The sequence below is a fragment of the Arachis hypogaea genome, chromosome 14 (assembly GCF_003086295.3).
Source record: "Arachis hypogaea cultivar Tifrunner chromosome 14, arahy.Tifrunner.gnm2.J5K5, whole genome shotgun sequence".
NCBI lineage: Eukaryota > Viridiplantae > Streptophyta > Magnoliopsida > Fabales > Fabaceae > Arachis > Arachis hypogaea.
Window position 1 is genome coordinate 55,035,775 of NC_092049.1, and position 26,753 is coordinate 55,062,527.

A 26,753-nucleotide genomic window follows, 5' to 3' on the forward strand; every position below is an offset into this window, starting at 1 on the left:
TACAACAAAAATATAATTATTATGAGCACAAAAAATACAAAAAAAAACTAGTTGTTAATTATCCATTAAAGTTCAACTAGCTTGTGATATTTGTACTTAAAAAAATTAGCACAAAAGATCAGACACCATTGTATTTTTCATGGTAAGTTTTCATGTTAAATTGTGTACATAAAGTCATCAATGAAATTGATAAAAACAACCTATCAAAATATATAAATTACATAAGTTTTGTCACTTGGTATAACAATTAAGTTGATAATTGCTATTAACATCTTAATTAATTATTGATGCTGGCAGATTGGTAAAAACTTTTGGGTGTTGTTCAGATTAAATTTGGTGTAGTACATAACTCATTAAATTTAAAAACCTCAAAATCCGTCATAGTCGAAAACAACTACTCAAATTGTGATTTTATACAAAGCTAACTACAATATTAACTACTTAAGATCAGTGTCATCATCAAATTATCAAAAATTATCAGAAATATTAATAATAAGTGGATAATTATGAATTTGAATTCATCTAAAAAATACATATAAAATGTTACTAATAATATTACTAGTGCTAGTTGTTAATTAGCTTTTAAAAGAAATTATAAAATTATAAAAAAATTGTAATTACCTCTTCCAAATGATAATTTTGTGGCTGTAACAATGGCTTTGTGAGCTTTTCCTTCTCAAATAGTGGTATATATGCAAATTAATTTTTTTCTACAAGATAGAAAGAGACAAAAAAATTATAATTTATAAAAAAAATTAAGGACATGTATTAAATATTAAGGACTGTATTAAATAATAATACTAAGGACTGTATTAAAAAATTAAGGACATGTATTAAATATTAAGGACATGTATTAAGGACTGATAATAATAATAATAATAATAATAATAATAATAATAATAATAATAATAAAAATAAAGAGAAAGAGAATTAAAAAGAAATGAGAAAGAAAGAAAATTAAGGACTGTATTAAATATTCTTTCTTTTTTTGCGCCAACTCTATTATAAAAAGAGAAAGAGAAAGAAAATTAAGGAGAGAGAGAAATTAAATATTAAATAATAAATTTTAGTAGAAGTCTAGAAAACAATTGAACATAATTTCTGACACACTTGCAGACATGCATGTGAATGCATCATAAGGTTATAATAAAATGCATTAAATAAATAAATAAATATTATATATATAAATTAATTAATTATATATATAAAAAATTAAATAAAAGAATTTGTTACTATATTAACTAATTAGAAGTTAATTTTATATATACATTTTCATAATGGACAACGGTTAGTATATTTAACTTAATTTAGATAATTAGTACATTGATGCGCATATATTTGTGGTTTGAAATAAGGATTTACACTTTTACCAATAATAAAATGGGATAGGTAGACATAATAAGAAACACTAACTAATAAAATAAGAAATTTATGTGAAGAACGGTGATACAAAATAGACTTGATCATTTATATAGTAAAAGCATATGTTAGATGGTTTAGGAATTTTGATGTTTGTTAGATAAAATGAGAGAAAATCAGAGTAAGTGAGAGGCTGTGAGAGAGGAGTGAACCTTAGTAGCCAGAAGAAAATAAGGATACTATTGGAAACCCAAGCAACTAGCCACACACCACAATCATCATAACTATGGAAAACATTATGACCGTTACATTAGGGAACATGGGTGGAAAAGAAGGGTTGAAAGCATGACCACGCTTTTTGTGGATAACTGATGACAAGTCATCTTAGCCTAGTTTCACTAGTCTTTTTCTTTTGTTTTCAATTGATTTTATGCACTTTCTTGAGCCATAAGTAAGCCAATTGGATAGAATTTCATGTTTCCTTTGATTCAATCAACCATGGATAAATTAATACAATTTCATGAGATTTTGTGCTATAATTGTCATATATTATGAAAGAATAACAATCTCATGATTTTGAGCATAGCTTTGATGTGCTTGGTTGATTGATGATAGGTGAAAAGAGCTTTGAAGAAGGTTGAAGAAAGAAGAAATGGCAAGGAGCAAGAGAGAACAAAAAGCTTGAGCAAAAGCTTGCCTCAAACTTTAGCTCAAACTTTTGGAAGAGTTGAATTCACCCTGGAGGAAGCAAAAGCTTGCGCCAACATTTGACCTCAAGCTTTTAGGCAAACGTTGGCGCCACAACAAACACACCCTGGAAGGAGCAAAAGCTTGCGCCAACGTTTGACCTCAAGCTTTTAGGCAAACGTTGGCGCCACAACAGCCTGAAGGGGTATACTTCCAACAAGAATAACTTGAGTTGTAGATATCCAATTGAGGTGATTCCAATTGGGTTAGAAAGCTAACATTCAGAGCTTTCCAACCATATATAATAGTCTATAGTGGGCATAAAATTGGCAACGTTGACAGGAGGACAAAGTAGCACCCCAAGAGGCGTGCAAGAGGGATCCACGTTTGGCTCAAAGTTTGACCTCAAACTTTGGCTCAAACGTGGATGAAAACAAGGGAGGCTAGCTGATATGAAAAGCTTGAGTAAAAGTTTGCCTCAAACTTTTACTCAAGCTTTTCTGGTTCATGACCCGGTTCACAAATGGGTTTCTTTCCAACTCCAAGAGCAATCAACAGAGGCTTTTGTCAACCCAATTCCATCAAGAGCAAAGGCCCAATTCAAGGCTTGAAGAATTTTTGAAGAGAATGTATAAATAGCTTAGATTTTAAGTTTTTAGAAAGCTTTTCCCGTTTTAGTTTCGCTGAGTAATTTTGGGAGAGCTTTTGGTTAGGACTTATTTGGAGATTCTAAGTCTTGGGGAAGGGAATTGAATTCTCTTTCTCTTAGTTTTCTTAATTTCAATTTCATTTACACTTTGCTTGAATCTTGGGTGTTGGAAAATTGAAGGAATTCTGTTTCAATCCCACCCTGAGATCTCTCTGTCTCTCTGTTTTATTTACTGCACTTTTTGAGAAATCAATATTTGCATTCCTTTCTTCTACTGCTTGATCTTTACTTTTCTTACAATTGAATTCTGAATTTGGATCTAGGAAGGCATTGAGATCTAGACTTGGTTATCTAGTCTCTTGGGTCCTGAGATCTGGAGTTTTCATTTTAATTTCTCTGTTGAATGCGTCTCCAAGTTCATTTACATTTCCAGTTGAGATTCGTTTCATTTTAATTCCTTTTCTATTTTTCTGTTTATCACAATTTACTTTTCCTTGTCTAATTTCTGCAAATCTAATTCCCAATTTCCGTTATAATTCAAGCCATTTACATTTCTTGCACTTCAAGATTCTGCAATTTACATTTCTTGCGTTCTAAGTTTCTGCCATTTAATTTCTTGTTCTTTAAGATTCAGCACTTTTATTTTCTGTTCTCTTTACTTTACTGCAATCATCCCTCTCCCTTTAATTTTCATGCAATTTAAATTTCAGTTAATTACAAATCACTCAACTAAATCTTGATTCGCTTGACTAAATCAACCACTAAACTAAAATTGCTCAATCCTTCAATCCCTGTGGGATCGACCTCACTCACGTGAGTTATTACTACTTGATGCGACCCGGTACACTTGCCGGTGAGTTGTGTGTTTGGAATTCGTTTCCACAAAAATACACATCAAGTTTTTGGCGCCGTTGCCGGGGATTGAAATAGATTGACAATGATTAAGTGAAGTGGAGATCTAGATCAAGCACTTTTTCTTTTCTGTTTCTTTAATTTTTTACTAACCCACTAACTGTTTGAATTTTTGCCTGAGCTAACTGAAACTTCACTTTAGTAATAGAGTGAAGTTTTCTTGGTATTTTCTGGCTTTGTGTGATCCTCATGCTTGTGCTTATTGAATATACGAGAGAAGTAATTTTCTTCTATCTATCTTTCAAGTTTATCAACTGTTTGACACATTGTGTCAACTAATTCTCCAATCATATTCTGGCATGAATATACTCTATCTTCATCTGGACCGTTTGTGATTGTGCAGATCATGGAGGGGAACTCAACTAATTCCAGTAATCATGGGAGTAATATCCCCACCTTAGATAATAATGCAACCCATAATTTGAAGCACCCATTCATCACCATGAATGATGTTGCTCAATAGTTTGAAGCTTTCCCACAAGGAAGCATTATCGGATGGGAAGAATTAATGAGTGAACTCCTAGCCAAGCTGAAACCACCCCAGGAAATTGGTGAGCTAGAGACAGAAGTGCAACCATCCACACAAGAGAAAGGAGTGATGGAAATTGAAGGTATCCGTGCAGTCATGAACCAAAACAAGCAGATACATCAGCAGACTCTACAACCCAGGAAATTGGATGACTAGACTAATACTTTTTCTTTGTTTTTACTTTATATTTGAATTAATATTAGCCAATTATCTTCTATTTTACACTAAAACTATTATCTCCTAACATTTTTTGAAATGATTAATCAATTTGAGCCATTGAACATGAAGGCAACTTGGTTGTAATTGTAGTTCTACTACTATAGATAATTATTATATGCTAAATAAAGTAACTATTTAACTAGGCAAAAGAGGCGGATAAACTAATAGTTTGAATAATGAGATGCCAGCCTTACAAGGCACACAAACATCAATCAATAATAATGAATAAAAGTTCACTGAGCTCTCTGTCTGTATTAGCACACAAATAATTCAAATCACTTCCACACTAAAAACACCCTCTTTCCTTACCCATTATAGGTCTGTATTATAACTTAGGAGAACTTTTTTCCTTTTTTTAAGGGAATATGAAGATGGGTTAGCCAATAATTTTGATATTTGTGAAAAGGAAATACGGGCATACACTGAACTTTCAAACACAGTATCGAAATGAAGCTAAATTTTATGTGTTACATGAGCGTGATCCACACAAGTTGCTTGCTTGCCCTGTAACTAAAGGCAAGGCCACAACCGGCAAGCAAGAGTCTAATCCCAGTCAACAACACATCGATGGCAAGATTTTTCTTCTATTCCAAGGTTTTTCTGAGATCTGAGATCTGAGATCGGAGATCAAAGAAACACCTTAATAGAAGTAAGCAATAGAAGATCTAAGTTCAGAGAGAGAGAGAGAGAGAGAGAAACACCTTAATAGAAGTAAGCGAAAGAAGACCTGAGATCGTCGTCAATCACCCCCGCACCAACGTCAATCCATTGCTTCAATGGAAGACCCAAAAATCCCTAACAGAGCTGCAGAGAAACAAAAATCCCAAAAATCAGCACCAAAAGCAATTTCGAAATCCTAACCCAAACAAAAACAAAGAAATTGGTGCCTTCTGGAATCGAAATGCTGAGGTCAGTAGCCACCAGAGCCTTGCCTCTCGCCGAAATCTTCGTCTCCACAGCACAAAAGAAAAAACAAAATAAAACAGCATCAGTTTCGATTTTGGCTTCTCTATGTACGAAAACAGCATTTCGGTTTCGGTTTCAGTTTAACTTGAGAAGGAGAGGTATCTGGAGAGATTGTAAGCGGCGGAGAGAGGAAAAGCCCTAGAAGGAAGAAGGCGTTGTCAGAGAGCTTCTTTACACTGAGGAAATGAGAGTGTTGTATGTTCAGAGAGGATAGAGGCCCTAGTTAGAAGGAAGAACGGCGTTGAATGAGCCAGGGATTGCAATTTTTTTCTTTTTATAGGCGTGTGAAAATGGCGGTTCAAAACCGCCATAATCACCAGAACCGCCAAAATATATAAAGCCAATTACGGCAACAGAAAAAATTGCCATAATGACTCGATAATATGGCGGTTTTTTAAAACCGCCTTAATCTCCATGTCATTTTAACCCTTTTTTTTGTAGTGGTTCTTCTACCAAACAATCAATTCATTCATTGAAAAATCAATGCAAGCCTTCATGAACAAATTATCCAAGGTATTCACAATTAATTCGAATAAATGAAGACTATATCTAAGCAATTGCAAACCAATCAAGAGTTTAAGAACTATATACAAAAGGGTAAAAAGGATAGATCTCACCATGGTGGGGTGTCTCCCACCTAGCACTTTTGTTTAATGTCCTTAAGTTGGACTTCTACTAGCTCATTGCTTTTGGCCAAGAGGTGCATCTTCCAAAAGGAATACCTCAATCTCTTTGTTGCTCTTCATTTGCTCACCATGATACAACTTGAAACGGTGCCCATTGACCTTGAAGATAATCGAACTTGAGGGATGGCGCAAATGGTAAACCCCATAGGGTTCCGCTTTCACTACTTGATAAGGGCCTTCCCATTTCGACCTTAGTTTTCCGGGCAACAATCTCAATCTAGAATTGTAAAGAAGGACTAGATCACCGGCTTTAAATTCTTTGCCTCTTATGTTCCTATCATGCACGGCTTTCATTTTCCCCTTGTAAAGTCTAGAGTTCTCATAAGTTTCAAGCCTCAAACATTCCAACTCCGCTAGTTGTAGCTTCCTCTCAACCCCGGCTCCACCCAAACTCGGATTGCATTTCTTGATGACCCAATATGCCTTGTGTTCTACCTCAACCGGTAAGTGGCAAGCTTTGCCATATACCAACCGAAAGGGACTCATGCCAATTGGCGTTTTGTATGCCGTTCGGTAGGCCCATAATGCATCGGTGAGCTTAGCACTCCAATCTTTCCTATTATGTTTCACAATCCTTTCCAAGATGCGTTTAATTTCCCGATTAGAAACCTCGGCTTGACCGTTTGTTTGTGGGTGGTAGGCCGTGGCTACTTTATGCATGATGCTATATTTCCTCATGAGTCCTTCTATTCTTTTATTGCAAAAATGTGAACCTTGGTCGCTCACGATTGCTCGTGGTGACCCAAATCTACAAATGATATTGTTTCTTACAAAAGAAAGGACCACATTAGCATCGTCCATCCGGGTGGGTATCAGTTCCACCCATTTGGACACATAATCAACGGCAAGTAGAATGTAGAGAAAACCATTAGAATTTGGGAATGGTCCCATGAAGTCAATCCCCCACACATAAAAAATCTCACAAAATAGCATGGTTTGTTGGGGGATTTCATCCTTCTTGGAGATGTTACCAAATCTAATGCATTGAGAACAAGATTCACAAAAATGAGAAGAGTCCTTGAAGAGAGTTGGCCACCAAAAGCCACAATCTAGGATTTTCCTTGCCGTTCTTTGAGGCCCAAAATGGCCTCCTCCTTCGGAGGAGTGGCAAGTTTCGAAGATTGAGTAGAATACGATTTGTAGAATGAACCTTCGAATTACTTGATCTGCCTCACATCTCCAAAGGTATGGGTCATCCCATACATAGTATTTGGATTCGCTTTTTAGCTTATCCCTTTGGTGTTTGGAGAGATTAGGAGGGAAGGAGCGAGATACTAAGTAATTGGCGATTGGTGCATACCAAAGAATGGTTTCCGAGATTGCATGCAAGCTCTCAAAGGGAAAAGAATCATTGATAGGAGTAGTATCGCCTTTGGTGTGTTCAAGGTGACTTAAATGGTCCGCCACTAGGTTTTGCATACCACTCCTATCCTTGATTTCCAAGTCAAATTCTTGCAACAATAAAACCCATCTAATCAATCTCGGTTTAGATTCCTTCTTAGCCAATAAATACTTTAATGCCGCATGATCCGAGTACACTACCACCTTTGAACTGAGAAGATATGCTCGGAACTTGTCCAAGGCAAAAAAATGGCTAAAAGTTCTTTTTCGGTAGTGGTGTAGTTGGATTGGGTTCCATCTAGTGTTTTTGATGCATAGGCTATGACATATGGATTCTTACCCTCGCGTTGTGCTAACGCGGCTCCCACGGTAAAATTTGAAGCATCACACATTATTTCAAATGGCCAACTTCAATCCGGCCCTCGCACAATGGGAGCTTGAGTCAATGCTACCTTGAGCTTGTCAAAAGCCTCCATGCATTCCTTGCTTAAATCAAACTCAACATCTTTTTGTAACAACCTTGAGAGAGGCAACGCTACCTTGCTGAAATCCTTTATGAATCTCCGATAAAATCTTGCATGTCCAAGGAAAAAGCGGACCTCCCTCTCAGAAGAGGGGTAAGGAAGGCTAGATATGACATTAAATTTTGCCGGATCTATGGAAATACCATCTTTGGAAACAATATGTTCTAAAATAATGCCTTGCTTGACCATGAAATGACACTTCTCCAAATTCAAGACAAGGTTGGTTTTAGTACATCTTTCTAAACCTTTTTCAAGATTATCCAAGCAATGATCAAAAGAATCACCATATACCGTGAAGTCATCCTTGAATACCTCCATGCATTGCTCTAGAAAATCTGCAAAGATGCTCATCATGCACCTTTGGAAAGTTGCCGGTGCATTGCATAAGCCGAATGGCATACGCTTGTAGGCATAAGTTCCAAAAGGGCAAGTAAATGTTGTTTTTTCTTGGTCCTCTAGAGCAATGTGTATTTGAAAGTACCCCGAATAGCCATCTAGAAAGCAATAATGGGATTTACCGGATAATCGATCGAGCATTTTATCGATAAACGGGAGTGGAAAATGATCTTTTCTAGTGGCCGAGTTCAACCTTCGGTAGTCTATGCATACTCGCCAAGAGTTTTGCATCCGTGTTGCTATGATCTCCCCACTTTCATTCTTGATTGTGGTTACCCCATACTTCTTAGGCACAACATGAACGGGACTCACCCATTGACTATCCGAAATAGGGTAGATGATGTCCGCCTCGAGTAACCGTGTTACCTCTTTCTTGACAACCTCCAAAATAGTAGGATTTAATCGTCGTTGAGGTTGTCTCACAGGTCTAGCTTCTTCTTCCAAAAAGATTCAGTGCTCACACACTTGGGGACTTATCCCCACTAGATCCGCCAAACTCCACCCTATTGCCCTTTTGTTCTTCCTCAAAACACATAGTAATTTTTCTTCTTGTTGAGGATTTAGTTCCCTTGCTATGATCACTGGGAACTTGTGGGCTTCATCAAGGTATGAGTACTTTAGGTGGGGCGGTAGTGGCTTCAATTCTAGCTTTTGCCCTTGGCTTGTCACTTGAACTTCTACACTTGGATCTTCACTATCTTCTTCAACCACATGTTTTTCTTCTAGCTTTGCACAATGCACTTCGGCCACAATGTTGTCAATTAGATCACACCAGAATATGGAATGGTTCTCCGGTGGGTGCCTCATCGCTTCTTCTAGGCTAAAACTTACAACTCTCCCATCTATCTCAAATGAATAGGTTCCCAAATGGGCATCCAACTTGAATCTAGAAGTCCTCAAAAATAGTCTCCCAAGTAGGATAGATGATGCCCTTTTGGATTCACTTGGTGGCATCTCAATGATATGGAAATCAATTGGAAATATCAAACCCTTTATGTTGATCAACACATCTTCCGCAATACCCGCCACGGTTATTATGCTCTTGTCCGCCAAGAGAAACCTAGCCGTCGACCGTTTCAATGGTGGGAGCTTCAATAGATGATAAATGGAAATGGGCATAATGCTAATGCATGCACCAAGGTCGCACATACAATTAATGAAATGGACTCCATCAATGACACAAGAAACTAAACAAGGACCCGGATCAACACACTTTTCCGGAATGGATCCCATCAAAGCCGAAATGGAACTACCCAATGGAATGGTTTCCAACTCATGAATTCTATCTTTGTTCATACACAAGTCCTTAAGGAATTTCGCATATTTAGGCACTTGATGTATAGCATCAAAGAGGGGATAGTTACATCTGCTTTCTTGAACATCTTTACCATTGTTGGGTCAAGTTCCACACGCTTCTGCCTTTCTTGCCAATGTAGAAAATGGGATTGGTTGAGCCACTTCCTCCAAGATTTGCTCCTTTCTAGGGATTTCACTCCTTGGTGGAGGGTCTTCATCTTCAACTATTACATGTGACTCCTCCTCCTTTTCAATTTCTTCTATCTTAACTCCATCTTCCTCTTGAGTGACTTTCATTGGACTAGGTGCCTTTAAATCCCTCTCCTTCAATTGAGTTCTGGATCTCAAGGTCACGGCGTTGATGTCACCCTTGGGGTTGGGTAGAGGTTGAGAGGGTATGGCACTAGAGGTTGAGGCTTGAGGAGTGGGAGTAGAAGGTGGCTCCATGCGAGCAATGAGAGCTTGGAGGGTGGAAGTAAGACCATTAAGACTTGAGTTGAGTGTGTTTTGGAGTTTTTTTTGTCCTTGGAGTATGGACCGGAGTGTGTCATCTTGATTTGGAGATGTGGAGGGATAGGTGATTTGTGGTGCTTGGGGTTGGTTGGGTGGAAGTGATTGCCTATGAGGTGGTATGTAGGTTTGATAGTTCCTTCCTTGATTTGGTTGTTGGTTAGGAGGGTTTTGTGAATAGCAATTTTGTGGAGTGTTGTTGTTCCACCTTTGGTTGCCCCCATTGTCCCTTCCTCCTTGTTGATAATTGTCCCGCCAACTTTGGTTGGAGTTATCCCTCCATCCTTGACTAGAGTTGTTACTCCCTTGGTTATGGTTGCTTCCTTGTTGAGGGTACCCTTGGTTATAATTACTCCATTGGTTATGGTATTCTTGATTAGCACGTTCATAGTAGGAGCGATCATAAAAGTTGTGGGTAGCCACTAGATTGTTATCTTCTTGGAGACTTGGACACTCATCCGTGTAGTGGGAGTAACATGAACAAATGCCACACACTTTTTGGGGGACCAATTATTGATATTGTTGGTTTTGAGGAGAAGGTTGTTGTTGGGATAGAGGTTGTTGTTGATTCACTTGGAGTTGCTTTAGAAGGCTTGTCATCTCACACAAGGTCTTGGTAAGGGTAGCAGCCTCACCACTAGAAGAAACTTCATTCACGGCCTTTGGATGGTTGACTCTCCGTCTAGCATGTTGAGTGGACTCGGCCAAGTCGGTAATGAGCTGCCATGCCTCCTCCGCCGTCCTATACTTTGACAAAGAACCATTGCTTGAAGCATCCAACAAATTCTTATCTTGCTCCCTCATGCCTTGGCACACATAGCTAAGCAAGACTTGAGTGTCAATCATGTGGTTGGGACATGAATCAAGGAGTTTACGAAACCATTCCCAATATTCATATAAAGTTTCTATCTCGCCTTGTACAATACATGAGATCTCCTTCCTTAGCTTGTCCATCATTTCTACGGGCATGAATTTATCAAGAAATTCTCTTCTAAGAAAGTCCTAATCGGACACAACATCACTAGGTAAGGTATAGAACCACTCCTTGGCTCTTCCCTCAAGAGAGAAAGGGAAGGCAAACAACCATATAGTCACTTCATTGGATCCTTCCCGCCTAGTAGTCGAGCATACACCATGAAAGTCCTTGAGGTGTCTAATTGGATCTTGTGTGGGAAGTCCATGGAACTTTGGTAAGAGATTGATGAGAGCGGTCTTGAGTTCAAAGTTTGCATTCAAGTTAGGATGAAGCACGTGTAGAGGTTGGAGCACCCGCTTCCTTGAGAGTAACTCTCCTTGGAGCGGCCATGTTGTCAAAACCTAGATCAAAAGAAGAACTATTAGTAGTATCAACGGAAGAGTAATTAGTGCCTTCATTGGATGACGATGATTCGGTTGGTGAATTGGTAAAAACCTTTTCACCTTCCTCAAAGGCTAACCACCTCCGAGCTTGCCTAATATGAAGCAAAGTTCTTTCAATTTTCGAATCAAATGGTGCTAAGCTCAGATTTGGTAGTGAACGCGTCATACAATGAAGGAGAGAAGAAGCTCATTACATCAATTGGTATCTAAGCAAAATTTAATCTTATGTAACAATCAAACAAACAATCAATCAAGAGAGAAATGCAAATATTCACATATTAACATATTCACACTAACCAATAGAATGGCACACATAAGCAACTCCCCGGCAACGGCGTCATTTTGATGAACGGGAATATTCTTATGCCGGTTAGAAACTAGCAATGAATCTGATCGTGAGTATAGTCTAACCAACACGCGAATACCGCATCAAACAATTCTAAAATCTATAACCGAGAGTATTGATCCCGGGTCGTTCTCCCTAGGGATTTCCTTAGAATGCGCATCATTGATTAGGAAAGCTTTTATGGTTTTGAGAGTTGGTGCAAGAATTCAAGCTACCAAAGCAAACAACAATTAATTAAGATAAAAGCCTTGGCCAAGGGTAAGCATTGGAAGTTCCATCATTATAGTTTCCTTCAATTAAAATAAGAATTGATTATTGCTTCACTTAGTTAACCCCCTAACAATGAAGGAAAGTCAAGTGAGAGTAACTAACCTGAGTCACAAGTCATAGTCTCACCCTAAGGAAGTCTAGCTTTAGTGCACTCCAAGTCAATTAGCAACTTCTCAATTCATAATCTACAATTGATATCCACTATTCAAGTGTCTCCAATAACTCAACCCCTAAGCCATGTAAGAGAAATCTACTACATAGTTAAGGTTGTCATTATCACAAACAATTGGTAGGCAATTATAGAAAACATGATGCAATTGAGAGAAGAGAATTGAATTAAAGCTATCTAATCTAAACAATCATCAACAATCAAGGAATTGAATGAAATTGCACAATTCATTAATCCAAATTCAAAGTAACAAAGTGAACCAAATCTAGATCTAAGAAATTGAATCAAAAGAGCATCAATTAAGAGTAAAAGAAGAGTAGATCTACAACTTGTACCAAAGCAAAAGTGAATTAGCAATGGATCTCACCAAGAAATCAACAGATAATTGCAATGAAAGAAGTGAAATCCTAGAGAGAAGTTAGAGTTTCTCTCTCTAAAACAAAATGTAACTAACTCCCTAAAATATCTAGAATTATGACTAATTGTCCCAACACTCCTAATCCTTGGTCTTCTTAAGCTTTTCCCTCCAAAATCTACTCCAAAACAGGGCCTAGGAACCCCTTGAAATTGCTGGACACGTGTCCCATTTAAAAAATCATGTGCGCACATCGACGCGTATGTGCACTGCACGCGTACGCGTCCCTGGGGTCTTTTGCGATCTGCATGCAGGCGTAAGGTGCGCGCGAGCGTCATAAGGACTATGGCCCAGCCATATAAGCGCGCCGGCTTCTCGCTCGGCTCCACTGCGCTGGCTCTGGATGAGCGCATCCACGCGTATGTGTACGGTGCGCATGCGCGCGCATGTCCAAACTCTAATTCTTTAATTTTTTCCATGTTCCTTCCATTCATGCATGCTTCCTTCATTCCTCTTAGCCATTTTTGCCCTGTAACTTCTGAAATCACTTAACAAACGGATCAAAGCATCTAATGGTAATGGAAGAGGATTACAATATACCAATTTTGATGCAAAAGAAGCATATTTCCATCTAAGAGGTAAAATGGGGAAGGAACACAAAATCATGCAGTTTTATATGAATAAGTGTTGAAGATCATTGATAAAACCCTTAGATTCTATACATGATAAACCCTAAAAATAGGGTTTATCAGATACGCACTCAAGCTGTTGCCCAATGACTACGTTGAGCTCAGATATAACGGAAGTGGTTGTCAGGCACGCGTTCATAGAATGGAGAATAATGATGAATGTCACGGATCATATCATTCTCCAGAATGAAGTACGAGTGAGTATCTTAGAGAAGAAGTAGGCATGAATTGAGAGAAAAACAGCAGTAATTGCATTAATTCATGAAGAACAGCAGAGCTCTACACCTTAATCTATGTGGTGTAGAAACTCAACTGTAGAAAATACATAAGTGAAAAGAGGTCTAGGCATGGCCGAGAGGCCAGCCTCCAAACGTGAAAAGGTGTTAAAAGTTACATATGATGATCAAAAGATCAAAAGTGATCAAAAGATATAAAATAAATCTCTAAAAGTAGTTTTTATACTAGACTAGTAACCTAGGGTTACAGAAAATGAGTAACTAAGTGCAGATAGTGCAGAAATCCACTTCTGGGGTCAACTTGGTGTGTGCTTGGGCTGAGCATTGAAGCTTTTTCGTGCATAGGCTATTCCTGGAGTTAAACGCCAGCTTGGGTGCCAGTTTGGGTGTTTAACTCCAATTCTGGTGCCAGTTTGGGCGTTTTACACCAGGAAGTTTTAGGCTGGCTTTGAGCGCCAGATTGGGCCATCAAATCTCGGGCAAAATATGGATTATTATATATTTCTGGAAAGCCCAAGATGTTTACTTTTCAACGCAATTGAGAGCGTGCTAGTTGGGCTTCTGTAGCTCCAAAAAATCCATTTCGAGTGTAGGAGGGTCAGAATCCAACAGCATCTGCAGTCCTTTTTCAGCCTCTGAATAAGATTTTTGCTCAAGTCCCTCAATTTCAGCCAGAAAATACCTAAAATCACAGAAAAACACACAAACTCATAGTAAAGTCCAGAAATGTGATTTTTGAATAAAAACTAATAAAAATATAATAAAAAGTAATTAAAACATACTAAAAACTATGTAAAAACAATGCCGAAAGGGTATAAATTATCCGCTCATCACAACACCAAACTTCAATTGTTACTTGTCCCCAAGCAACTAAAAACAAAATAGGATAAAAAGAAGAGAATATACAATGAATTCCAAACTTATCAATGAACTTAGTTCCAATTAGATGAGCGGGGCTAGTAGCCTTTTTGCTTCTGAACAGTTTTGGCATCTCACTTTATCCTTTGAAGTTCAGAATGATTGGCATCTATAGGAACATAGAATTCAGATGGTGATATTGATTCTCTTAGTTCAGTATGTTGATTCTTGAACACAGCTACTTTATGAGTTTTGGCTGTGACCCTAAGCATTTTGTTTTCTAGTATTACCACCGGATACATAAATGCCACAGACACATAATTGGGTGAACCTTTTCAGATTGTGACTTAGCTTTGCTAGAGTCCCCAGTTAGAGGTGCCCAAAGCTCTTAAGCACACTCTTTTTGCTTTGGACCATGACTGTAACCGCTCAGTTTGACACCTTCACGCCACAAGCACATGGTTAGGGACAGCTTGGTTTAGCCGCTTAGGCCAGAATTTTATTCCTTTGGGCCCTCCTATCCATTAATGCTCAAAGCCTTGGATCCTTTTTACCCTTGCTTTTTAGTTTAAGGGGTTATTGGCTTTTTCTGCTTGCTTTCTTTTTCCCTTTTTTTTTCGCCATTTTTTTATTTTTTTCGCAAGCTTTATATTCACTGCTTTTTCTTGCTTCAAGAATCAATTTTATGATTTTTCAGATTATCAACAACATTTCTCCTTTTTCATTATTCTTTTAAGAGCCAACAATTTTAACATTCATAAACAACAATATCAAAAATATGCATTGTTCAAGCATTCATCAGAAAACAAAAAGTATTGCCACCACATCAAAAAAATTAAACTAATTTCAAGATAGAATTCGAAATCATGCACTTCTTGTTCTTTTGCAAATAAAACATTTTTCATTTAAGAAAGGTGAAGGATTCATAGGACATTCATAGCTTTAAGACATAAACACTAGACACTAATGATCGTGTAATAAAGACACAAACATAGACAAAACATAAAGCATAGAATTCGAAAATAAGAACAAGGAAATTAAAGAACGGGTCTACCTTAGTGATGGCGGCTAGTTCTTCCTCTTGAAGATCTTATGGAGTGCTTGAGCTCCTCAATGTCTCTTTCTTGCCTTTGTTGCTCCTCCCTCATGGCTCTTTAGTCCTCTCTAATTTCATGGAGGATGATGGAATGCTCTTGGAGCTCCATCCTTAGTTGCCCCATATTGGAACTCAATTCTCCTAAGGAGGTGTTGATTTGCTCCCAATAATTGTGTGGAGGAAAGTGCATCACTTGAGGAATCTCAGGGATTTCTTAATGAGGAATTTCCTCATGCTCTTGTTGAGGTCCATGAGTGGGCTCTCTTATTTGCTCCATCCTTTTCTTAGTGATGGGTTTGTCTCCTTTAATGAGGATGTCTCCCTCTATAATAATTCCAGCTGAATTGCATAGGTTACAGATGAGATAACGGAAGGCTAACCTTGCCAAAGTAGAGGAATTATCCGCCACTTTGTAGAGTTCTAGGGATATGATCTCATGAACTTCTACTTCCTCTCTATTCATGATACTATGGATCATGATAGCCCGATCTATTGTAACTTCAAACCGGTTGCTAGTAGGAATGATAGAGCGTTGGATGAACTCCAACCATCTCCTAGCCACGGGCTTGAGGTCAAGACTTCTTAATTGAACCGGCTTGCCTCTTTAGTCTCTCTTCCATTGAGCTCCTTCCACACAGATGTCCATGAGGACTTGGTCCAACCTTTGATCAAAGTTGACCCTTCTAGTGAAAGGATGAGGATCTCCTTACATTATTGGCAAGTTCAATGCCAACCTCACATTTTCCGGACTAAAATCTAAGTAATTCTCCCGAACCATTATGAGCCAATTCTTTGGGTTCAGGTTCACACTTTGATCATGGTTCTTAGTGATCCATACATTAGCATAAAACTCTTGAACCATTAAGATTTCGACTTGTTGGATGGGGTTAGTGAGAGCTGATGACTTGCATCATCTACCCTTCTTTCTTGCATAAAGAAGACCATAAAAGAGCATAAATCTCATTTAATTAGTACAATTCATGCATTATTTGATGAATATAATGGTACACTATTTTAAGATGAGTTGTGTTGAATTTCAGGTGAGAAAGGCATCAAAAATGGGTAGAAGACAAACAAGAAGTTGGGCGTGTGAAACTGGCGTGCCACTTGGGAGCAAACGCCACAAAAATGCACTGGCGTGGCACGCCAGGAGCTAGGCGTGGCACGCCAGTACTAAATTCCAAAGGGGAGATCCAAGCATGCATGTGGGCGTGGCACGCCAGGAACTGAGCGTGGCACACTAGTACAAAATTCCAAAAAGCAACAATGGAGGAAATGAAAGGGGCGTGGCACGCCAGGTTGGGTGTGGCACGCCTACCCCATCAACTACTATAGGCGTGCCACTTGAGCAAAGAGGCGTGGCACGCCAACTCACCATTCTAAGAAGAACCTCCACTATGGCGTGCCACTTGGTATCGAAGGCGTGGCACGCCAGCTCCAAGAAGTCACTTGGGCATGCCACTTGAGAACCCAGGCATGGCACGCCAAGCTTGAAGAGTTCTCAAATCCATGGGCGTGCCACTTGAACAGCATAGCGTGGCACGCTGGTACAATTATCCAGAAAAGGGGCTGAAGGCAATTGAAGACTGGGCGTGCCACTTGAAGTCGAAGGCGTGGCACGCCAACCTCTCAACCTCACTTAGGCGTGCCACTTGAGCAGTCAGGCGTGGCACGCCAATGCACAAAGGTAACAAAATCAAGGACTGGGCATGCCACTTGGTGTCAAAGGCATAGCACGCCAACCCAAGCATGTCACTATGGCGTGCCACTTGAAGGCTGAAGCATGGCACGCCAACTACTGAAACCAAGACAAGATCTTGGGCGTGGCACGCCAACTTTAGGCGTGGCATGCTGGTATAAGTTTCCAGAGAGGATGAAGGAGGCCAATTACAAGAGGCATGCCACTTGGTATCGAAGGCGTGGCACACTACTCACTATTCTTCACTTAGGCGTACCACTTGAATCCCAGGCGTGGCACGCTAGTTCCATTCAGAGAGCAAAGAAGCATTAGGGCGTGCCACTTGAGTTCGTGGCGTGGCACGCCATACAAAGAAACCACTCACTCATAAAGGGGCGTGGCACGCCAGACCCTTGGCGTGCCACGCTAGTGCAACTTTCCAGAGGAGCTTAGCCAAGCATAAAGCAAGGGCGTGGCATGCCAGACCCTGGGCGTGGCACGCTAGTTCAAGTTTCCAGAGGCAAAGATAAGTGAAAAAGACAAAGGGCATGCCACTTGAGTTCCAAGGCGTGGCACGCCAACACAAGAATTCCACTATGGCGTGCCACTTGAGCTCGAAGGCGTGGCACGCCAAGGTTTCTAAAGAGACGAGCGTGCCACTTGAAGGGCTGGGCGTGGCACGCCAAGCAAAAATTGAAGGGTACGTGACACGCCACTAGAGCGCCAATCACACGCCAGCTGGGAGATCACACTTATTGAGCTTCTTTTCCCTCCAAAATGTAATTTTCCTTTTTCACTTTTGTAATTATTTTATTTTACTAGGAGTAGTATAAATACCCCCAAGGAGTACTAAAGAAGGGGGTTAAGCAGTCAGTTTTAGATCCACTTTTACACTTCACTTTTGAGTACTTTTTGAGCTATGAGTAGCTAACTTCCCTCTCATTGAGAGAGGGAGCTCTGTTGTACTTGATAGATTGATAATAGTGAAATTCTTCTTCTCTTCATCTTCTCTTTGATTTGCTAGAAGGAATTTCATTCTTAATGCTTAATGTTCAATTATCTTGGGAAAGAGATTGAATGCAATTGGGTTTCATGGGAACCTTGGGAAAGGAAACATGAAACCATGCTTGAAATCCCTTCTCACACTTGAGTAGAATCTGGGTTTTGGTGTTTGGATATGTGACATATAATCCTCCCTCTACTTGGACCTATAATGGTGTGTGGTATAATCAGGGACCAAGCATATCTATCTTCATGAGCAATTAGACCAAGAAATTGGCTATTGATCAAGATCTGAGAGATTGAGTCACCAAGGGATTGGGGCTCAATCAATCATGATTGCCAAGAGGTCAATGAGTTGCATGATTAAAAAGGATTTAAGCTATATTTGATCCAAAGAGACAACATCTCCTAATCTCAATGAATTTCCCCATTCTTATCTATCCATTTCTTTACAGCTTAATTTTACATTCAGCAATCTCCCATTCCCATTTACATTCAAGTCATTTTTGATTCTGCACTTTACTTCTGCCATTTCTATTTTTGCATTTTATTGCTTTTCTTTATATTCTGCATTTTATTGCTTTTCTTTATATTCTAGTCATTTACATTTATATCATTTATAATTCTGCACTTCACAATCTTATTGATCCGCTTGACTAATTCATCAATTAATTAAAACTGCTCGAATTTGCCAATCTCTGTGGATACGATCCCACTCTACTGTGGGTTATTACTTGATGATAATTTTGGTGCGCTTACCAAAAGAACTAATTGACCAATTTTTGAATGGGGTGTGAAGCACAAAGTGGCAACCCCATACCACCCACAGACCAACGGGCAAGCTGAAATCTCCAAGAGAGCTGAAACGAATCCTTGAAAAAACTGTTGGAAGCTCAAGAAAGGATTGATCTAAGAAGCTGGATGATGCACTATGGGCCTACAGAACAGCCTACAAGACTCCAATTGGGATGTCTCTATACCAACTGGTATATGGCAAGGCTTGTCACTTACCAGTTGAACTTTAGCATAGAGCATTTTAGGCTCTAAAAATGTTAAACTTTGATGAGCAAGCTGCTGGAGAAAAGAGATTAATGCAACTCAATGAGTTGGAGGAGTTTAGAAATCAAGCATATGAGAATGCAAAAATCTACAAAGAGAACACAAAATGGTGGCATGACCAAAAGATAGCAAGAAGGGAGTTAACTGAAGGACAGAAGGTGTTACTCTACAACTCAAGACTCAAGTTCTTCCCTTGAAAACTTAAGTCTCGATGATCAGGACCTTTCACCATACTCAAGGTGTTTCCCTATGGTCATGTGGAGCTCATGGAGGACAAGACTCAGAGAACTTTTACTGTCAATGGCCATAGACTCAAACACTACTTGGGAGGCTCCTTAGAGGAGCTGAGAGTGAACTACAAACTCAGCTAAAGATGAAGGAATGTCAAGCTAATGACAATAAAGAAGCGCTAGTTTGGAGGCACCCCAACACTTTATCCTTTTTGATCTAATTGCCTTTCTTAGAAGTAGTTTAAAATATATTGCTTTAGATAGTTTAATTTTCAGTCTCACATTTGTGTTACAGTATCAAATTAGGATTAGTTTACAATTGTAGGTTAGAAAGTTTGATATTAGCTTTGGTAGCTAGATTTTCTTTACACTCTTTTATTTTTTTCTACTCTGGAATTGCAACTTGATGAAGGCATAAATCATGATGAGTGAATGGGCTGAGAACTAGCTAAACTGCTAAGTTTGGTGTGGCCTCCTACCCACTTAAATCTAGGCTTACAAATAATTAATAGCCTGATTTTAAAGAGTAAGTCCAGAGATTAAGTTTGGTTTGGCCACCACCAAGGATCATCTAGCAGCCCAAGTCACCCAATTTGAAAGCACTTAATGTTTTGGGTAAGAACATGAACGTGATTTAATGAGTTCAGAGGAATTGGAATGAAAAGAAAATGAAAAGATTGATGTTACTCCATTCTTATGAACACATTAAATACACAACGATGGAACCAATTTATTAAGATGTCAAAGGATTAAGTTTGGTGTCCCAAGGGACACCCATCAGTTGCAATCTAAATCACTCTTGATGAGAAGGAATGTGAAGGGGTTCTTTTGTCATTACTAATGGGTTCAGTTTCAATTTCAAGAGAGAAGATGGGGCCCACATGGTAAACAACTCACAAAGCAAGGAAGTCAAAGTGTACTTGCACTTTGGAACTCAACACATGCAGAAGACACTGTGAGAAAATAGTTGGTGCCTCTCCCCACGCTAGGCGCCACTCCCCAAATGGGGAAACATTTAACTCTTTTTATTTCCCACCTTTCAACCACACCATTCAACCCTTATAAAAGCCTCACCCCCCAAACTCCTCTCCCACTTCAGAACCCCAATCACATGCGAAACGCATACATACACCCCTCATCTTGCTTTCTCTTTCTACTATTTCTCTCGTCTATTACTTTCTTTTTTTCTCTTGATTGGGACAATCAAGTCCTAAGTTTTGTGTTGGAGCAAAACCTTATTTTGCTTACTCTTTCTTGCAACCCCATTTCACAACATCAAACACACTCTCTCAACCTCATGGTACCACCAAAAAACTCAGCCTCAAAGAAAAGAAAAATCAAGGAACCAACCTCTGGATCCTCAAGCTCTTTCAATGACTACAAGTCCCTCTCCGTATTCAACCAAAATCAATTCTATGGTTGGGTGAGTGAGAGGGAGATCATTCCAGAAGTTGGGTTTCAACTAGGGAGGAATGAGCATATTGAAATCAACATTGAGATCAACAATAGGTGTAACAACCCTAGTTTTTGAAAATCAAATGATTAGTTATTTGTGATTTATTATATTTGTTGATAACTTTATCTTAAGAAAATTATTTTACTAAAGGTAATTAAAAACATTTTCATGATAATTGAAGTTTAAAATAATTAGAATTTTTATATAATTTTTATTGGATATTTGGTATAATTGAAATTATAAGTTTGATAATTGAAAAATTAGAATAATTGTATAATTTAATTTAAATAAATTCTATTTTGAATGAATTATATTATTAACTTAAACTCATAGAAATTATTTTATTAGAAATGATTAGATTGATATTTATAAATATTTTAAGTTTAAGTCAATTAATATTTATATACAACTTTATTATAATTAATTATTTTATAAATTGAAATTAAAGTTTCAGAGATAGAAAAATAATAGAAATTTGTATGATTTAATCTAGAAAATTGATATTTGAATTTAAATTGTACTTTACAAAATATAATTAACTTGTTCATTTTATAATTTAAATTAGAAATAATTGATTGAACTTAGCAATATGTTGATAAATAATGTTTCTAAATATTTTTAATAGAGTATATTTGATTTTAAAATTACTCTACCCTCCAATTTTATCAAAATATCTATTCATACCTATCCTTATTATTTTATAAAATCCTAATTTCTAACCCTAATTCCCAAATTGAATCAGAAACCCTAATTCCCAAATTCCAGAAACCCTAACCCTAATTTTCTCCCTTTCCTCAGCCTCTGAACGCAGCCTCCACCCTCCTTTCTTCCTAACCACCACACACACACACAAAAGAAGAAAGAAACGCAGAGAGAAAGAGCACGAAGAGCAGAGAAAAGAGAGAGGGAAGAGCTGCTGCCCCGCTGCCACTGTGACCGTCGCACTGCCACCGTTCAACTCCGCTCGCGCTGCCGCATGTTCCGTCACCATCAGAGTCATCGTCACTATCGTCGTCATCCTCGTGAGCTGCAGTGTCGCTGTTCAACCTCGTCCCGCCGTGCCTCCATGGTCGCCGTTGCTGCGAGCTCGCCACCGCCGAGGAGAAGCTGCCATCGCGTCTTGTCCCGCCGTCACCGTCGTTGCCCTGGAGCTCGCCCACCATCGTCATTGAGGGCCAGCAGAGAGAGAGAACGAACGTGGGTCAGGGTCGTCACCAAGAAGAGGAGCTGCGCTCCACGCCACCGTCGCCACCAGTTTACGACCACCACTGCGAAGGTTCCGCCGCCGTCGTTCCAGTGCCGCCATTCATGCCCTCTGTTTCCTTCGTCGTTCTGTCCAGCATCACCAGCACTGAAGTCAGCTTCTACCACCATCAGGCCTGAAGGGAAGCGCCACTGCTATTGCCTGACAGTAGCTTCCTCTGCGTTCCCAATTCCATTCTTGAAACTGTAACACTCTTGCTCATGCTTGGTTTCCCGAATCTATTTCTCTACCATATTTTGTTTTGATTACAATAAGTATATGTTAATGTCTCTGTTTAGTGTTATCGTCCTTATCCGGAACCACTGATGTCACCGCTATAGAAGTGATTGGGATAGGCACGATTGTCATTGTTGTTGCTGCCCCATAAGAAGTGAGGCTACTACTGCTGTTCCGGCCACATTGGCTGTTGTAAACTGGGAAAAAGAAGGGGATCGTTGCATTTAAATTCGACGGTTTCGATTAATTAAGGTAGGAGATTTAACGTTTTTAATTTAGAATGTCCACCAAGTTATTTGAATAAGTGCAAATGGTTAACAATGGTTTAGAATTTCTTAATTGTCATGAATGACCTGAAATGCATTTGAAATTTGTTAGTTGTTGTGAATATTTTGAGCTGTGACTGGAATTAAATGTAGCTGTGATTGGTGATTCATTTGATAATACTTGTTAAATTTTGATTTGATGAGTTAACTATTGAAAAGTTGTCGTAATGATAATTGATGAACTGAGTTAGATTTGTGTTTGGTTTTGGGTTATTGTGATGATGGTAGAGGTTGTGAAATTTGGAGTAAGTTTGATGATGTGTTAGTGCTTCAATTGGATTATTGAATTCAGGTTAAGGCTGTGAATGTCTTTGCGCTTTGTTGTGAGTGTTTGAAGTTGTAATTGATATTGTGTTCTCTGATATGGATGTAATTGTTGAAAACTTCTGACTCTATGTGATTATACTGAATTAATTGAGTTGTGTGGCTGAAATTATGATTGGAATGATTGAGATTTTTTATTGGAACTTTGGTTGAATTTGTTGATTTTGTGAGATTGAATTATAAATTGTTTGATGAGAGATTATTGTGATTTCGGTATTTTGATGGGTCAAATTGAAACTATTACTGTTGAGTTGGTTTATTGTAATGGGTTTAGTTAGTGATTAATTGAAGTTGGGCTTAAGGAATAATTGGAAGATTAAATCTTAAAATGTTGAACTAGTTGCTGAAAATCTGATTTTTTTAAGATTAAAAGATGACTTTGGAAGTGAATCAGTTATTCAACGATAATCGAAATGATTTGAGAGTAAAGGCTGAGTAAACTGTAATTAAAGTTGTTGTTGGGATTCAATTTTGGAAAGTTTGAATTAACTATAGAACTATTTAAAATTTTTCAAAGTTAAAATATAAAACTTGATTTTCTGCATTACTTTTAAATGAAGCCGGAGACTTTGAAAATCTAAAACTAATTCTGTGATGATCAGAATTATGTAGGACCAAGTCTGGATTAAGCTTTGGAATATAGGAAGCTGGACTGGTGAATTTGAGGCTTTTTCATTAAGTTTATGATTTATGGTAAATTTTTGAATAAGGAATGCCAAATCTGGTTTTTTGCAGGACGCTTAAGACAGCAGCGACTTGTTTCCTCTATTAAAAATTCTCCAGTTTGAATTTTGAAATGGAACCAATTTTAAATTAAACTTTGGTCCTATTACTTTAATTTCATAAAAATTTAGAATTTTTACAGTTGTGGTTTTAAAGATATGGATTTTTAAAGTAAGACGTATTATGCAGTAAAAATCAGGTTTTGTTTTCTAAGTCAGTAAATTTAAGACTTAATAATTTTTATTTCTGGAATGGTATTGAGATGCAACCAATTGGAGGTGAATATTGAATATGTTTAGTTATTATGATTTAAATTTCAGGGTATTCCATGTTTTAATAAGTGAATTATGGGACTTGGAAGAGGTTGTGTTCAATGATTTGTAAAACAGACTTCAGCAGAAAATTACTTAACTTCCAAGCTACGTAACTCCTTCATTAAAAACGGTATGACCCTGGAACTAATTGAGAAAGAAATTTGGATAAGTTATGTTTAATCACATTAATTTTGAAGGTTGTTGGATTTAATTTGGATTTTATATGAAATTTCGAATGTTGTACGCTGCTACTGTCTTTTGGTTTTAAGGCACTATAGAGCAGTCACGGTTTTGCTTATATTCCCGAAGCTAGAGCCAGCAAAAAACTGTGATTTTTAGTTTAATAGGAAACTTAATCCGAGACGGACGCGTGGATATAAGGTTTGCGTAATTCCTAATTCGTTTGATATTTTTAAAATAAAACTGAAATTAGACTGCCGATGTTGTTTTGGTGATTACTTGGATATGGAATTTGAGAAATATATTTTCTATACTATTATCAAATATTTTTGAGAATATATTATTGTGGCAATTGTTGAGAAAGGTTTGATGAGATGTTGAGAAAGAGGGAACCCGTAAGGGTGGCTAAGTTCGAGTTTTAGGGGAGGTACTGCCGAAATTTTATAAAATTTGAGGTTTTATTTGAGAAGTTATTTTAGAAGATTTGGATTTGAAAAATGATTATTTAAGTTTTATTTGATTACTTCTAATGAGAGGTTATGTTTTGAAAGGTGTTTAATGAAATTAAAATAAATGATTTTCTTGAGTCTTTTGATAGAGGACTAAACTGAAAAATAGTTTTAAAGTTGGCTTGACTCAAGGTTGCTAAAGCAGAGATTATGAACTGAATTGATGATTGAGATTTTTGCGAACGAATGCTTGAGAAAGTTAAGAAAAGTTTAAGAAAATATGTTAAGGATTCAAAGGAAAAAGAGAATGGGGAACTGATATATGGATTGTTGAGTTTTAGAAAGGAAAATGAAAAGTGATAAAATACTGGTAAACCCCACGAACTGTTAGTTGTTTAACTACGGGGAAAACCCATGAATTGATAATTGGTAAAATTTGGGAAGTACCCACGAACTGAATGATCATTGATCTCGGGGAAAACCTATAGATTGTTATTTGTTTTATATGTGGAAAAAACCCACGGACTGGTAATCATTGATTATGGGAATAACCCATGAATTGTTGTATGTTGATCTCGGGTATAGCCCATGAACTGAAGATCATTGTTTGCTGTGTCTTGATCTCGGGTATAACCCACGAACTGAAGATCGCTATGTTATTGTGTATTGATCTCGGGGAAAAACCCACGAACTGAAGATCTCTGTTTTGTTTGTGAAATGATCTCGGGGACGCCCACGAACTGAGGATCACTGTTTCCCCTTGTGCGTATATTATGGGGTCGGGCTTTGCGCCGACTGCCGGTAGTCACGAAGGAGTGGTATTCTTACCACCGACACATATGCACTAAGGACACAAAGGGAAGCCATATCTGGGACTTGTTCCTAGGTAATGTCGGGCTGCAGGGTGTAAACCGACACGTGAGCTCATGGCCTACTTAGGATAGACATGCATCATATTGGTTGTGCATTTACATTTGGTTGTGTTTGCCTGTATTACTTCTTTGTGTTGTTTGTCTTATTGTGATTCCTTTGCGTGTTGAATTGTGTTTCTTACTTGTGCTAGTAGTTTGTGAATGGAAAGAGATGATTAATATCTGTCGTTATGACTGAGAATCAATTATGTGGCTGAAAGATATTTAATATGACAAGTTTTGTCATTGAGATCTGTTTTGGGTTTAGAGATTTAAAGAAAGTAATTATTTATCTAAAGTAAGATTAAAAGGTATTTCAAGGGATTTAACAAAGATGGTTTATTAAGCAAAGTTAATTATTTGCATGTTAATCATTACTTTTACGGCATTCCCATTCCCTACTGAGAACATGTGGTTTGTTCTCACCCCAAAATCTTCCACCCTTTCAGTGACACAGGTACGAAGATTCAGTTTGAAGCTGCGGGTGATTCTAGAATTTATTTACGAGTTAAGTTTATGACTTGAGATTCTTTCATAGAATTCCCTCATTCTTACTGCTTAAGGTTTTATTTTATGCAGAGGGATAGGAGTTATACCTGAATTTTATTTAAATTCTTTTGTATAATGTTACTATTATTAATAATTATGTGATTATTATTACTTGATGATGTTTGCTATATGATTTTAATTAATAAAAACAAAGAAATTTCTGGTATTTTTACTAAAATTGAATCGCGATATCGAACTAAAGGCTTAATAGTAAATAGTTAATAAAGTAAAGCAGGTTGGTAACACCTTACTTTCGGTACGATCATGACGTTCTGGAAGTTGGGTCGTTACAATATGGTATCAGAGCAGTTCATTCCTGTTAGAGCCTTGGGAATGGACTGACTATGCTTCATTGCATACTCTGCGTGTCTGTCATGCTTTGTGACTTGTTCTGATAACAAGAGTTTGTGTTTTATATGCATGACTGTCTGATGATTAACACTGTTGGTTTACCATTGCATGCTTCATGGTATTAGGTCTGGCCAACTTAATACTAATGATTCATGTATATGGGAACACTAATAGGTTATCATAGACGAAATAGAAGTAATAGGTAATGCGATTCACGGGGTTTGGGAGCGTTAGTTGTGAAGTTAGCTTTGATTCAACGTATAACCTTT

General features: G+C 38.0%; 1 protein-coding gene across 2 annotated transcripts; it reads left to right on the top strand.

The window, feature by feature from the left end:
• The first annotated feature begins 21,607 nt into the window (after positions 1-21,607).
• On the top strand, positions 21,608-26,244 carry LOC112742045 (uncharacterized). Of its 2 annotated transcripts, XR_003171805.2 has the most exons (3): positions 21,608-22,326; positions 22,420-22,609; positions 26,034-26,244. XR_003171805.2 is itself a non-coding variant. In XM_025791263.2 (2 exons), the coding sequence occupies exons 1-2, from the start codon at positions 21,854-21,856 to the stop codon at positions 22,445-22,447; spliced, it is 501 nt and encodes a 166-aa protein (XP_025647048.1). In that variant the 5' UTR covers positions 21,608-21,853; the 3' UTR covers positions 22,448-22,827. The 2 variants fall into 2 exon arrangements, 1 of the variants encoding a protein (XP_025647048.1); XM_025791263.2 differs by lacking the exon at positions 26,034-26,244 and having other exon boundaries at positions 22,420-22,827.
• The last annotated feature ends 509 nt before the right edge of the window (positions 26,245-26,753 follow it).